Source organism: Danio aesculapii, chromosome 11 (assembly GCF_903798145.1).
Source record: "Danio aesculapii chromosome 11, fDanAes4.1, whole genome shotgun sequence".
In the NCBI taxonomy this organism is placed as follows: domain Eukaryota; kingdom Metazoa; phylum Chordata; class Actinopteri; order Cypriniformes; family Danionidae; genus Danio; species Danio aesculapii.
Window position 1 is genome coordinate 7,763,067 of NC_079445.1, and position 14,968 is coordinate 7,778,034.

At 35.1% G+C, this 14,968-nt stretch overlaps 1 protein-coding gene across 1 annotated transcript in view; it reads left to right on the forward strand.

Moving 5' to 3' along the window:
* Positions 1-14,968, forward strand: part of nlgn1 (neuroligin 1) — a 454,515-nt gene that overhangs the window by 196,099 nt on the left and 243,448 nt on the right. Inside the window, exon 4 of the mRNA XM_056467952.1 lies at positions 11,576-11,728. Within this exon, the coding sequence (XP_056323927.1) occupies positions 11,576-11,728 (153 nt within the window). The remainder of the gene's footprint in view (positions 1-11,575; positions 11,729-14,968) is intronic.

Here is a 14,968-nt window from a genome sequence, read left to right on the forward strand (position 1 = left end):
CCTTCAGGACACACAGAACCAGTCGCTCATCCAGCTCCTCATTTTACTGGTCAATGCGGGATATCAGGCTAGAATGGAAAGTCCTCTCAAAACCAACAGCTTCTCAACGGCTTTTCAGATCAAGTGTGGATTTATTTAGATGATTCTGCTGATCTCCTCTACCTTTAACAATAATGTGCAAGCTGAGATTTCCGACAAATTTTTTTTTGAGGATCTGCTCAATTTTCTAAAGTGGCAGACTTTAAGCCCAAATCTTTCTTGATGTACAGTATGTACATTAAATGCATGAAAGTTATTTTACTGTAGCTAAACTGCTTAGACACATTGGAGCTACACATTTTTTACAGGAAACGGATGAATGAATGAATGAATGAATGAATGAATCAATCAATCAATCAATCAATCAATCAATCAATCAATCAATCAATCAATCAATCAATCAACCAACCAATCAATGATCCAACCAATCAATGACTCAACCAATCAGTGAACCAACCAAACAGTGAACCAGTCAATTAATCAATCAATCAATCAACCAACCAACCAACCAACCTGCCAGCCAGTCATCCATCCAACCCACAAATTAACTGGCCAACCAACCAGCCAACCCAACAATTAACCCACCAACCAACCAACCAATCAATCAACTAGCCATCCAACCAACCAATTACCTGACCAACCAACCAACAAACCAACCAACCAATTATCCAACAGATCAACCAACCAACCAATCAACTAGCCATCCAACCAACCAAGTACCTGACCAACCAACCAAAAGACCAACCAACCAACATACCAACCAACCAACCAATTAACCGACAGACCAGCCACCCAACTAACCAACCAATCAATCAACTAGCCATCCAACCAACCAGTTACCTGACCAACCAACCAACCAATTATCCGACAGACCAACTAACCAACCCATTATCTGACCAACCAGTTAACCGACAGACCAACCGACCAATCAATCAACTAGCCAGCTATCCAACCAACCAATTACCTGACCAACCAACCAAAAGACCAACCAACAAACCAATTAACCGACAGACCAACCAACCAATCAATCAACCAGCCAACTGTCCAATCAATCAATCCATCAATCCATCAATCAATCAATCAATCAACCAACCAACCAACCAGCCAACTGTCTAATCAATCAAACAAAGAACCAATCAATCAATCAACTAGCCATCCAACCAATCAATTAACTGACCAACCAACCGACAGACCAACCAACCAACAAACCAACCAACCAATTTACCGACAGACCAAACCAACCAATCAAGCAATCAATCAACCAACACTCCAATCAATCAATCAACCAACCAGCCAACCAACCAAATAACCAACCAACCAACCAATTAACCAACCAACCAATCAACTAGCCATCCAACTAAACGACCAACCAACCAACAGGCCAACCGGCCAATCAGAAAACCAGGCAGCCAACCAACCAACCAACCGATCGACTGACCAACCAAACAACTAATTAACCATCTATGTATGAACAGATTTACTTTTAAATAAAGCAAACTATAATACAGCAAAAATAATAATAATACTATAATATTACAATAGATAAACTATAAAACACTACATAATAGTTGAAAACATTCTTGAGTCTTGAACTAAACCTGATTCCTAAAGTAATTCTTAAACGTGAAGCCTTTTGAATGCTACATATCTTTAAAAAACACTTCTAAAGCATATAATTTGATTATAGTGCTCCACAAAACAACGGGGCATTCAGTGTAGTGTTTCAATTATTATTTTTTTTAATTACGTTAGCTTACGTGAACATTATTGCGATAACTTGTTTTCAGAAACCAACACAATACATGTATACTACATTCTTAAAGTATGTAGTCTTTGTAAGGAAAATAACAAATATAATGCAGATTTGTTCGATTGATTTTTACTGTGTTACTTGCTGATTCACAATAACTTGATAAACCAAAACTATTACACTAGCTTGTTTTTTTCAGCAATGTATGTTATTGTGCTAAGCTGTTACTACAAACCTATATGTTTCCTACTTTTATTACAGCATAAAAATGAAAATATATGGCTTAATATGCGCATTCTTACTTGTTCAGTGCAATACTTCCTATTATTACTTTTAACTTGTTTCTAAAAACCAACGTTATTATCTCAATTATAGCGTGTCCTAAAAGTGTGTACACTTTTTTTGAAGGTAAATTTAATAATACTAATCAAAGTGTTGCACTAATGTCATGCTAATATGCAACTAGCTGTCACTTTACTAGCAAATAAAATCTTGCAGTGTATTAAAAAAAATCCAATAAGGTCACATGGGAGAATTTAGTAATATGTAATAACATGTTAATAGTAATAAAATAGTAATATCAATAAAGTAATAGTATTAAAGTAGTAATAGTAATACAATAATAAAGATGACATACCTTTAGTGAGTTTCTGAAGTGGCATTTAATGGACACTTTACTTTTCCATGAAGCCATCGAGAGAATAATGATAGTCGTGATTTTTTTTTTCTTTCCAAGACTAAGGTGTTCTTATGTCAGTGTAGTTCAGACATCTATTAAAATGACATTAAACAGTGCGTCACCTTTGCAAACTGATAAATTATTCCTCCATCACGAACTTCCAGATTTTACAGGGTTGTAAAAGTAGTAAGGAGCTAAACTCTTACTCCTAGAACTTGTATAGTCTTTATGAATTAAATTACCATAGTTTTCAGCAAGTTTTACTCGAAAGTGCCACAGTTTTCCCAACTAGCGTCTGAGTGAATTCATGTTCAAAAAGCACCCAAACGAGCTAAACATTTAAGTAAACATGTTTATTCTAATTCGCGGGGCCTATCTGAGTGTGCTGTTTTGCTAAGTGGAAAAGGGCCGGCGTTTGGCTCTCAGACAGCTGCAGCTGATAGGGCTGAGAGGAGACACAGAGCGCACATTAATTATGTAGACATAACGCTACCTTATTACTGCGCACTGCTTATAGCAGCTGCCGTGGCATCGGCGACAGTTCGCGCCAACCAGCTCCTCTGATTTTATTTCATAGATCCAGTAATTGGCTTGATCACATCAGTGGCCCACTCACAGATATTAATATCTATTCTAATTAGTTTACTTTTTTTGTTTTTTTTCATATAAAAGCTGCATTCGGGTTATAACCCCCGGGATCATCAATCATAAATAACAACTTCAAATGCCAAGGGATTCTCCAGATATGACTATTTGCTGGAGATTTACTAAAGCAAACTATCACCAAAATCAATAGCTGCTTTTGACACGTTCATTAATCTGGCGCTTTAGTATGAAGGGTACAGCGTTTATTGACTTTTTCTAGTAATCGGTAACAAAAGGCCCAAGAGACTGTGTAAGTGTGCGGTCTTAGATTGTGCTAGATTGAAAATCTGAAGGAATTGCTTTTAGAAAAGAAAAAAAAAATGTTTCACTAGTGTCATTTCAAACTTGTATAACATTTTTTTTTCTTCTAAAATAACATGTATGACATTTGAAGAATGGTTGACACATGTTGCTCTTTCATAACTTTCTGAAATAAATAATAATAATAATAATAATAATAATAATAATAATAATAATAATAATAATAATAATAATAATAATAATAATACGAAAATGAATAAAAATAATCATTGAAACATTTTTTTCTTAAATTTCTGAAATAAATAAATACATAATAATAATAATAATAATAATAATAATAATAATAATAATAATAACAATAATAATAATAATAATAATAATAATAATAATAATAATAATAATAATAATAATAATAATAATAAACAAGGTTCAACGCTAAGGATTTTTTCGGCTGGCCTGGTCAGATTTTTACTTGGCCTGCCAGCATTTTTACTGCCCCCCAACCCCTAGACCCCCCCCCCCCCTCCAAAAAAATTAAAAAGCTATTCCTTATCGACATATTGCAAATAATGTGTCAAAAATAACGTCTGTGAATCTAGAATTTAAACATTTCAAAAATGTATAATGAGCAAACTTGCTTTGCAAGCACAAAGAGCAGTATGGATTTTTTTTTATTATTTTATTGTAGTTTTAAATTATTTAACAAAAGGTGACTGACTTGCCAAACTGACAGCAAATAAATGAAAATAAATAAACAAACAAGCAAATAAACAAACGAACTAATAAATAAATAAATAAATAAATAAATAAATAAATAAATAAATAAATAATAACAAATAATAATGATTTAAACATTTTGCTCTTTTTTAAACTTTCTGAAATAAAATAAATAAATAAATATTAATAATAATAATAATAATAATAATAATAATAATAATAATAATAATAATAATAATAATAATAAATATAAAAATAGAATTTCACCAGCTTGGACCACGAAACACTTTGTGCTTGACTTTATTGTAGGGATGTAGAGATGAAAAGGGGTGGTAAGGGAACAGTTGGATGAAGGGTAATGGAAGTAAGAGGATAAATAGTGAACAGGTAGGTAGGTTGATTGGGCATCTTACGATGATGTCCAGAGACTCAGAGTTGGGGTAAGGTCTCTTATATTTTGGTAGAGTGATTAGAACCCCCCCGATTCAACTTAGGAGGGAAGAGAAGGTTATAAGGATTGTTAATGGAAAGCAATGACATAGAGGGAGGGAGGCTGGGTTTGAGAGAATGAGAAGAACAGTGCTAGAAGTTTTAGGGAGTAGGTGATTGGTTTAGGAGGCAAAGTGAGGTGTGATCCCGCTGCTGAACTTTTGTTAACAAGTTAACTCCATATTAATAATAATTTGCTTCATTTAGTGGATCTGTATGGTTAAAAACAACTCTAGACTCCACTGTCAATGAACAGAATTAAATTAAATCAAACTGAATAAAACAACATCTAAATTAAAATAAATCAAATTTAGTTCAATTAAATCAATAATTCTGTTTACTGACAAAATTAAATAAAATTATAAAATAAAATTATATAATAACATTTATAATAATAACAATAACAACAACAACAATAATAATAATAATAATAATAATAATAATAATAATAATAATAATAATAATAATAACTTATCTATCATCTCAACCTTTTGTAAGAGTATGAGGCATATATGGATCTACTTGCAAACACCGCTTAACATTTTGAAGTCAAAATAGATTTCAATGGGAAATCTCTGTTCCTGTCATCATTTAGGTGCAACATTTTAAAGAAAGGCTACGGTATACACCAGACTTATCTTTGACATTTGACATATGACATTTACAAAAGACTGAGGAGAATACAAACAGACTGGTGTGTGCATACACCAGTGAACCCTGGGCTGCTGATGAAGACGATTCCTGTCAGTCTGAATGAAGACAGCAGGGATCAGTGGAGTATTCATTTCTCTGAAGCATCACTTCCTGTCATTTGACACGGATAGACTCATTGGGATAGTTTACATTCGTCTGTGGCTCATCGGTCATTTGTAGGAATCTTGAACAGTTAGAGCTTAATAAAGCAGGTTTTCGTACACAAAGATTTACCGCTGGTTGGAAGAAGAGGCTTCAACTTGAAAGAAGATTGAACTGGACGAGACACCTGATGTGATCCAATCCCAGTTTTGGATTTTGAAAAAAAAAAAAAAAAGACTTAAGAGATGAGAAGATATAGAAAAGATGAAATGACAAAATTAACCCACTAGGTTGTTTGTGACCCAGGACCCAAAACCAGACAATTAATCTTTTTTTTTTTTTCTTAAATTTAGATTTGTACATAATCTGAAATAGTCTGGAATATTTAAGATTTGAATTATTGGATGGTTTGTTAGGATAGGACAGTATTTGCCCAACATACAACTATTTGAAAATCTGAAACGTGAGGCTTAAAAAATCTAAATATTGTATTAATATAATATTACATTTAATTTTGTCCAAATTACAATATTCAATTTCTAATAATATTATATGATATATTATATTTCTAATAAAAAAATCAGTTTTGATATATTTATGGGAAAAAATGTACAAAATGTCTTTATGAGATGAATCTGATTCTTAATTTAAATGAAATGATTTTGGGCATAACAGAAAAATCTATTATTTTGACTGATATTGTTGGCTATTCCTACAAATATACTTGTCTAGCTTAAGCTTTTTTGTTTGTTATTTTTTTAGGTCCAGGGCATATATATATATATATATATATATATATATATATATATATATATATATATATATATATATATATATATATATATATATATATATATATATATATATATTTATTTATATATATATATATATATATATATATATATATATATATATATATATATATATATATATATATATATATATATATATATGTATATATCTTGAGATGTTTTTTGAACGTCAAAAGTTTAATATAACACTTATCCCAAGCCCACTACATTGGTGGGATGAATAGACTATGGCTAGATAAAAGAGAGAAGAAAATAAACAGGATGGGAAGAGACTCAATGAAACATTGTTATCCGATAATGGCAATAATAAGAGATGTAATAGCCCAAAAAAGAAGCAGCACTTAGTTCAAGAGGAAAATCAACAAGATTAGACGAGAAGGACCAAGATGAGTTGAGACATTGTCACTTGATAAAGTAAAGCCATTGTGAGCACTTTTGTACTTCAAAGAATTTTTAAGAACAACAGAAGAAGGAAGAACAGATAAAGAATTAAATATCTTTTAATGGAATGATGCGATTAGGAGAGAGGATGATAAACAAACACAGTACATCATATTTGACTCTTAATATGCTTTCCGAACAATCAAAACTTGATAAAGCTGCTCGTCCATCCACGAATGCACAATATTTCAATTGATGACGTGTTGAAATAACGCTGACAAATGAGTCAAATCAGTACTTGTTCATATGAGTGACAAACACGCATTGTGTATTATAAAAGACAACATCAGAAAGAATCGTTGACTTGTCTCTGAATTTGATCCATGTGAAATATTTGGCATGCGAAGTGTCTGGACCTATCAGCAACTCAAAATCATGCTCTGTGAAAAAAACAATTCAGATTGATGCTCCGTTTACACTACTGTGTGTTGAGTTTAAAATGCATTGCTTTTGCTACAGTTACAATTTCCATCTACACTTTTCCGAAATTTTCGACTGCTTTCACCGCAGAGGCCATCAGAAAAAAAAGGCATAACTGCCAACATTCACTCACTTATTGGGTCTTTTGGTTTCATTGCGTAGCCTTCCTTTATTCATCTAGCCCCAGCAGTCCGAACATTTCTCTACCAGAAGATGACAAACAGGTTATGATGACCGTAAACAACAACATGGACACTGAAATTATTATCCATTTCACAGTAAAACACTGTTGCACTGTAAAAAATGCTGCAATTTCCTTTATGTTGTCCCAACACTAAGCGATTAAGTTGACTTAATTGTTTTTTCAAATTTAATTGGATTAAATATAAACCAATTTAGTTGTCCCCAAAAAAAACTCAACTTAAGGAGTTTGAAAAAGCAGGAAAAATATATGTTTTAGTGTGTTGACTTGTAGCCAACAGCACATAATTCCTGTTTATACTTGAACGCACATGCCTAGAGTGCCTGTATGGTCATTGGGCATACATTTTCAATGGTATAGAGTGGAAGTCGATCTTCTCACAAATGCTAGATGAAACATTACTGTGAACATGGATCATTTTCATTCTAAAATACAATTTTTTCACTAAAACCCATTAGTGTAACACATCGGCGATGGCCTTCATCCAATGAGAAAGCACGATACAGGACAGCAGAGTTCACATAGGATTTATAGGCTGTAACATCATGAAACATGGCTTCAGTTTTGAGAAACGCTCCTTCTCTGTCTTTTCTGATCCAAGATAAGGATGAAAGTTTGAAAAAAGTTTGACTGAAGCACTTATTTCTGTGATGTTTTGCCTGAGCTGTAGTCTACCACAGCGAAGTACATCTTTCAGTCTCATGCAAGAACTCTGATTCTGCAATATCGTGCAAGACCTCGTGTGACTTTTTCCTTATCAGTTCGCATGTGCGTTTGGTCGTGAAACATCGTTTATGAGCGACGCAGATTTGTCAGCGATTCCACCTATAATAATCATATAGTAAACTGCTGTCGTCGATCCATAGTACTGTGAACACAGCAGCCACTGAATGCTAACCCAGATAGTCATGCTGTGTGAAAAACAACTGTTGTTCAACAACTTTGAACTCAGTTTAAGACACTGGCTGGAACAGAAAAAAATGGGATATACTGAAAGAGACACTTTGATAAAGAAGAACCACTGAATTCAAATCTCACTTGGTGTATTCTGTGAAAAACAAACAGGATTTTGCAGAAAATGACCTGAAGAGGCGAGATCAAACATTATATTGCACAAAAAGTACATTTTATAAATTTGAAGAAAAGACAAAATGGATAAAGAAGGTAAAAGAAAGTGAGACAAAGTGAGACAATAAGAGAAAGATGGACTGAATTTTAATCTGAAGATGGTCACTGAAAAACCAAAGCTTAGTAATGCGTGTCAAAGCAACAAAGCACTTATTTTTAAGAATTGGTAACACTTTATTTAAGAATTTCAAATGAAGCTTTCTATTAATATGCTATTTTGCAAGAGATTGGAATGATAAGTAAGAAAATAAACTGTTGTGAGCAAATAAAACTTTGACATAAGGAAAACAAAATCAACAACTGGGACAAGATGGCACAAGAATGCAAATTAACATCAACAACAGACTATACTGTATATGAATCTTGGAATATGAAGATGTAAATGAAAAGGTAAGAAGAGAAGAAAACCATTTGGTTACCTGGATGAAAACAACACAATAAATAAATCTCACTTTAAGGATTTGGAAAAAAAGACAAGGTGGAAAAAGATGAGATGATATGCATCATGACATTGACTGAGCCATTACTTTTCCAAATCCCACTTTTCAAGACGAGAAGGGATGCTGTTAGAATGTCACTTTAAAAATTTGGAAAGAGAACTAAATAAATGGGACAGAAATAGTTGAAAGGATTTGAGATGAGACCAAAAGAAGGATTCAAGACGATTCCTGATGAGGAAGAACTACTGTATTGTGTGCAGATCAGAAATGACAGTAGACGTGGATCAAGATGAGGCCTTGTGAGACGACACAATACCTTGGCTGATAAACAAGAACTCTTCATGTGTGTTTTTAAAGAGGAAAAGAGACAGAATGAAGAAGAGATGAAAATCACTTGGTAGAAGAAGTAGTGTACGGAAATAAGACTTTGATCATTTTTAAAGAGATGAGAAAAGCTGGGAAAACGGGCTGAGAAAATAAAATTAATAAGAAATTTTGTCGACTGATCAAAAAAAAAAAAAAGGTGTTCATGTCTTAAGAAAATTGTTTTGGAAAATGATTGCTGCTTCTTTTTCCCGCTTGTTATGAGACCTCCCGGAAGCAGGTCTTTGCACGCCCAATAAAATAACTGGGATTTATTTGAGAGCTTTGCAACCATGATGAAATGGCACTCTCTCTCATGCAAGACCAAAGTTATCATCTGGATCTTATTTGTGTTTTGAAAATGCCTCCCTTTTCGGACAGAGCCCATTACTTTGGCTTAAGCAATATCTGAAAATATGAAGAGCGTGCCATGTCCGCTGCTAAAAGACAAATTGCTTCTAAGAAGACGAGGCAAATCTAAAGACGAATCCCAATTGAGAGTGTAGACAATGTACCTTGAGTTTAAAGAAATAGTCCACCAAACAATAAAGGACTTCTGTTTTCATTTATTCACCCTCAGTTTGTTCCAAAATGGCTTTCTTTCTTCTGTTGAACACAAAAGTAGATATTTTGAAGGATGTCGGTTATCAGATGTCAATGTTCCACATTGACTTCTATAGCTATTTTTGTGACACTATTGGCTTGTTTTCACTGAGTACAGTAAAGTGCACATTTATTTACTTTTCCAGTGTAAGAAGTACCAAAATAGTGAGGGTACATAGGACAGTCTTTGAAAGGGTGGCAAGACTTACTGCAGAACACTGATTGGCAAAAAATTGTCACAAGTGGGCAACAAGCCATGGGAACGACAACAAAGGAAGTACCATTTTTAAATACACAAGGAAAACATGGCACTGTACTAATATCAACACAGTTTCATTGTGAAAACGTACCCCCGTATACATTTCTGGAGAGCTCAAATTATGTAGCCAGAGCTACGTATGGCTGCATTTCATCTTTCAAAACGGCTTGTTTCTTTTCACGCTACCTGCTGACCACTTAACTCCATGTGGACAGCTTTTCTGCTTTTACCAGTTTGCCCAGCAGCTCGCCATGTACGTCGACAGACTTAAGACGCATAGAGGAGTTGACCGTAACGACGGGGTTTGAATCCAGCGAATAATGGTTCCAGAAAGCTGGTAAAACAAAAAATAAAATAAACTAGTAAATAACAGGGTAAAAACTTGGTAAGATATGAAAACGTGGTAAAAATCAGGCAATGGATTTTCTTTTTCTGGATTGCTTTTAAAAACACTGTCGGTTGGGTTTAGGAAAGAGGGTGATTGGGTCAATCGGTACTTTTAAAAACACTATTGGTTGGGTTTAGGGAAGGGGGTGGGTGGGGATAATGGACGGTTAGTCAGTCGTTTCAGTCAGTCAGATAGTGGACAGTGTCCTCTAGTGGATTTACGCGAGAACAGCAGATATGAATGACCCTTGCGAGAGAAATTTGAGATCTGAAAAAGCATACACTGCGGCTGCAATTATAACGTACCACCTGGGACGTATTTCGCGATCTCCAGAAATGTAAATGGTGTACATATCACTAATGAGCCTGGGTTGACTAGTATAATGACATCATGCAGAAATTTACTTGAGCTCAAACAAACCTTGTTATCATCTTTTTATAAACAGCCAGATGCCAAGAAGCAAAAACAGGATCTACAGTGAGCCCTCGGTTGTTGTTTATGGGATCACATGTATGAATGTAAAGTGTGGAAAGGGCACTTCTCTCATTATGTGCATTTGAACAAAAAAATGCAATATGTGAATGACCCATACGACTATTTTTCAAGTGAGAATATGTTAATTGGTGAGGGTACTGTTGGAAATGTAACCAAGTAGTACTATACTATACTAAACCGTACCTCTCAGTGGAAACAAGGCATGCAAGTGTCAATGGGAAACCATCAGTCGTTTGATTACAAACATTCCTCAAAATATCAGCTTTTGTATCCAACAAAAGAAAGCAACCCATTTTACATCAAGATGAGGGTGAGTACATTAATTTTTGTGTGACTTACAGTATGCCTTTCTTAATCACATTATCAAAACATTGCTTCAGAGCATAAAATGTTCAGTTTAATTCCCACTTTTTATTACTGACAGGCCCTCAAAAAAAAAAAAATGTTGAGTCACATTTTTTTTTTGCGATCACCAGGAACATTACATTCACATTGCCTAGGAAATTAATGAGCTCATTTCTAAAACTGATCTTGTAAACAAAGCCAAATGTGGCCAATTTGAGCAAAACGGGAGCCCTCAGCACTGAAATGCATTTCCAGCCATCTACAGTAGTTTGTCATTTAATCTCCTCTATCCTCCTTTTTCCAGACATTCGTGAAAGCGGGAGCCCAAAACCAGTGATGGTTTTCGTTCACGGTGGATCGTACATGGAAGGAACGGGAAATATGTTCGACGGAAGCATCTTGGCCAGTTACGGCAACGTCATCGTCATAACCGTCAACTATCGGCTTGGTGTGCTCGGTAAGTACTTTGTTTATGTATTTTTTGTTGCACTTACGTCCTCTCGACTTGCGTCCGGGTACTTGGTCGGTGTTCCATTTCTTCTGAATGGCTTGTTCCAGCTTTGTTTTGCTCCACCGAGGTACAGTTTTCATCCGGTGGTGAAAGATGATTTAGTTAGCTGTGAATAGCCTCAAGCTCATAAGCATAAAATGTGTGAAGTGGCAATGTTTTCTCCAGAGCGGCTTGCATGCATGAAAACGTATTATAGAAAAGTTTGCGGTAGTTGTACGTGATTTAAGGGAGATTGTAAATACCAGAACTATCAAAAGCTTTATGACCTTCTAGTTTAAATCACAAAAAAACAACCTCTACAGCTTCTGTGTGTGTCTTTCTCTGACTTTTTTTCCCTATTGTTATTCCTCTCCCTCTTCATGTGTCAGTTATAATTTCTCTAGACAACAGATGTGGATGGAGATAAAACTGGGTATTTTTACTTAATGATTGAGATTGCCTGAAGCAAATGGTGTTGGATTTATTAATAAGCTTTGGAGCGTTTGCCAGTTGTCTAGATATGAAACATCTGCTATCAGAGGATGGTTAAGTGCTATTTTAGTTCTGTACTAATTGAGTTAGAGTACAGATTTGTTTCGATGAAGTGTCTTTTGCGAAGGCTGCTTTTCTCCGATTGTTTCATCATTATTTGTCTGCGAGGTTCTTGTGCTAGTTTATCATAATGTTCAGTGCAGTCTGTGTTTTTTATTATACATCATGCATAATCTTCAGTGATTGACACAGTGATTAATTCAGATAAAGCGACAGAGACTGATATAAATGTACTCATGTACTGTTTTTTTTAATAATCATTTACAGTGCTCAGCATAATTGAGTAGACCTCATTTTGAAAATGAATATTTTTGATCCATTTCTCTGTGAATATAGGCAGTTTTGGTGCATTTAAACAAAACAGATTTATTAAACATGTATATTTATTAAAATATTATTTTAGTTTAAACAAAAAATAACAACCTAACCTTTTTTTTTTGCTTCTCTTGGTTTTTCCTTTTTTTAAATTTGTATTTAATACTTTTCTATTACATATACAAATATGTGTACTAGTTTTGAACCGCTTTCGTAAGTTATGTTTTTAGATAAACTCTAGATTTGACTTCAGTACTGACTAATCTAAGTGAAGTTTCTCAAATTAATTTTGAGAGGAGGACGTGATAGGATTGACTACAGCTGATCCCTATCACTAATCACTAACTAGCCAATCGGATCATTCCAAATTTAATATAAATATCCAGCCTAAACTTCATTCCTCATCTTCGTTTTGAAAAACCCCACCATCCATCCCTTCTCCTCAATTCCAAGTCTGAGCGACACGGTGGGTCAGTTGCTAGCACTGTTAAGCTTCGGTCACGCTTGGCTTTTCTTCCCATAGACTTCCATTCATACGCACGCGAATGCGTCAGACTGGAAACGCAAGGTCATGCGTCAAGTTTCACAGGTTGCTGCGGTGCAAAGTTCAAGCTTGGTGAACTCTGACCTGCGAAATCGCATCACTTGACTGCGTGAGACCAATCGAGGATCAAAACATGACCTCTCTGGACAGAAATTTAAAGCATGGAACAATCGCTCGCTTTTTTAAATGTCTAATCATCTTGTTTAATCCCGCCCCTTTTCACAGCGCCACACGACAGAATTTCGCACACACAAAGCCTAGTGTGACCATAGCTTTACCCCACAGCAAGGGGTTCGTTGGTTCAAACACTAGCTAAGCCAATCAACACTCTCTGTGCGGAGTTGGCATGTTCTCCTCGCGTTCACGTGGGTTTTCCCCGGGCACTCTGGTTTCCTCCCACACAAAAAACATGCAGCAAAAGTTAAAGTCACAAACACCTACCACATTCAGTTAGCGGCGTATTCTTGGGAAGTTATCGAGAACTACCTGATCTCATATTCCTCATAATGCTTATTGACCAGGCGGGAGCCTTGGGCTCATCTATCTCTGAGCTCAGGGTTCTCTCCTGGGACAGCATGCCAAACCTGCTAAAATGGTCAAGCATTATCTAAGTGTGAACTCTTAAATGAATATTTGTGAGGGGTGTACGTAAATATGCTGAGCACTATACTGTATGTACAAATGCATCTTTATTTTCTTAAAAGAGTTTCACTTAAACATCATATCTGTCTCATGAGCAAATGTATAAGGATTACAGGATTACAATCAGCCAATATTTTTCTTGTTTGTGTTGAATGTATTCTAAACAGATTTCTTTGTATTCAGTCTGATCAACCTTCTGCATACTGTACCTACACAGTGAATGTTTAAATTTCAGTGCTTATGTTGTATAAGCTGTGTAAGTAAATCACACAATAAGCAGGTTATTTTTTGCAGCTATAAAGATATTCCAATATGTTACAGAGTATATATGCTGTATCTGAATCTTATGTCTGTGCGATCTCTGAGTAAGTGATGAGTGGTTTTGTATTTCAGTACCAGCATTCAGTACAGAGCAAGCGATTCAATTGACAGAAACACTGCGCTATTTGGGAGGTAGTTGAAAATATTGTGGCTTTTCTTCTTTATTATTAACAGTGGCTAATTATTGGTGAACAGTATGTAAATTGTGAATGTGTTGTCACAATTGCAGGGTTAATCTTCAGTGATAATTCCATCTTTCAAAGTGATAACTGGTCAATTAAATAAGAGCTATTGATCATTGTACAGTTCAGATTGTTCAAATAGGCTTGTTAAAGAAGCATTAGCATCTGCTGATAATCCTGCAAATGGTTTTATTATGTCTTTTTTTTTTGCTAAGCTCTTCACATCTGTACAGTATAACGCAACATTCTGAAGTATTAGCATTCTGGCAGATGCTAACACGCTGGTGCTGCATGTGCCGTTAGTCTGCATTTCATAAAAATATGCATGAATTCTGAAATTAGCATCAGTTATTTGCACCAGAGTCATCACAGTATATCTCTCTCCGTTAGTAAATGAGGCCCAGTGTGATCGTTCTCCGCTAATGATTCAGCTAGCAGCCATCTTCCCTCAGTCACCCTTAGCTTTTATAACAAATCCACTACTGATGATTGGCTTTTTTTTCTTTCCTAGCGAAGGCACACAGATCCATTAGGGTGTTTAAGCATGTGCCCGCATGCCACAACCCTTAATTTATTGTTGCTATGTTTTCCTCATGGTTGTCTGGGGTTCGCCTAAGCTCTGGAGCAGCCTTTAGGGAAAGGTGCTGTAAT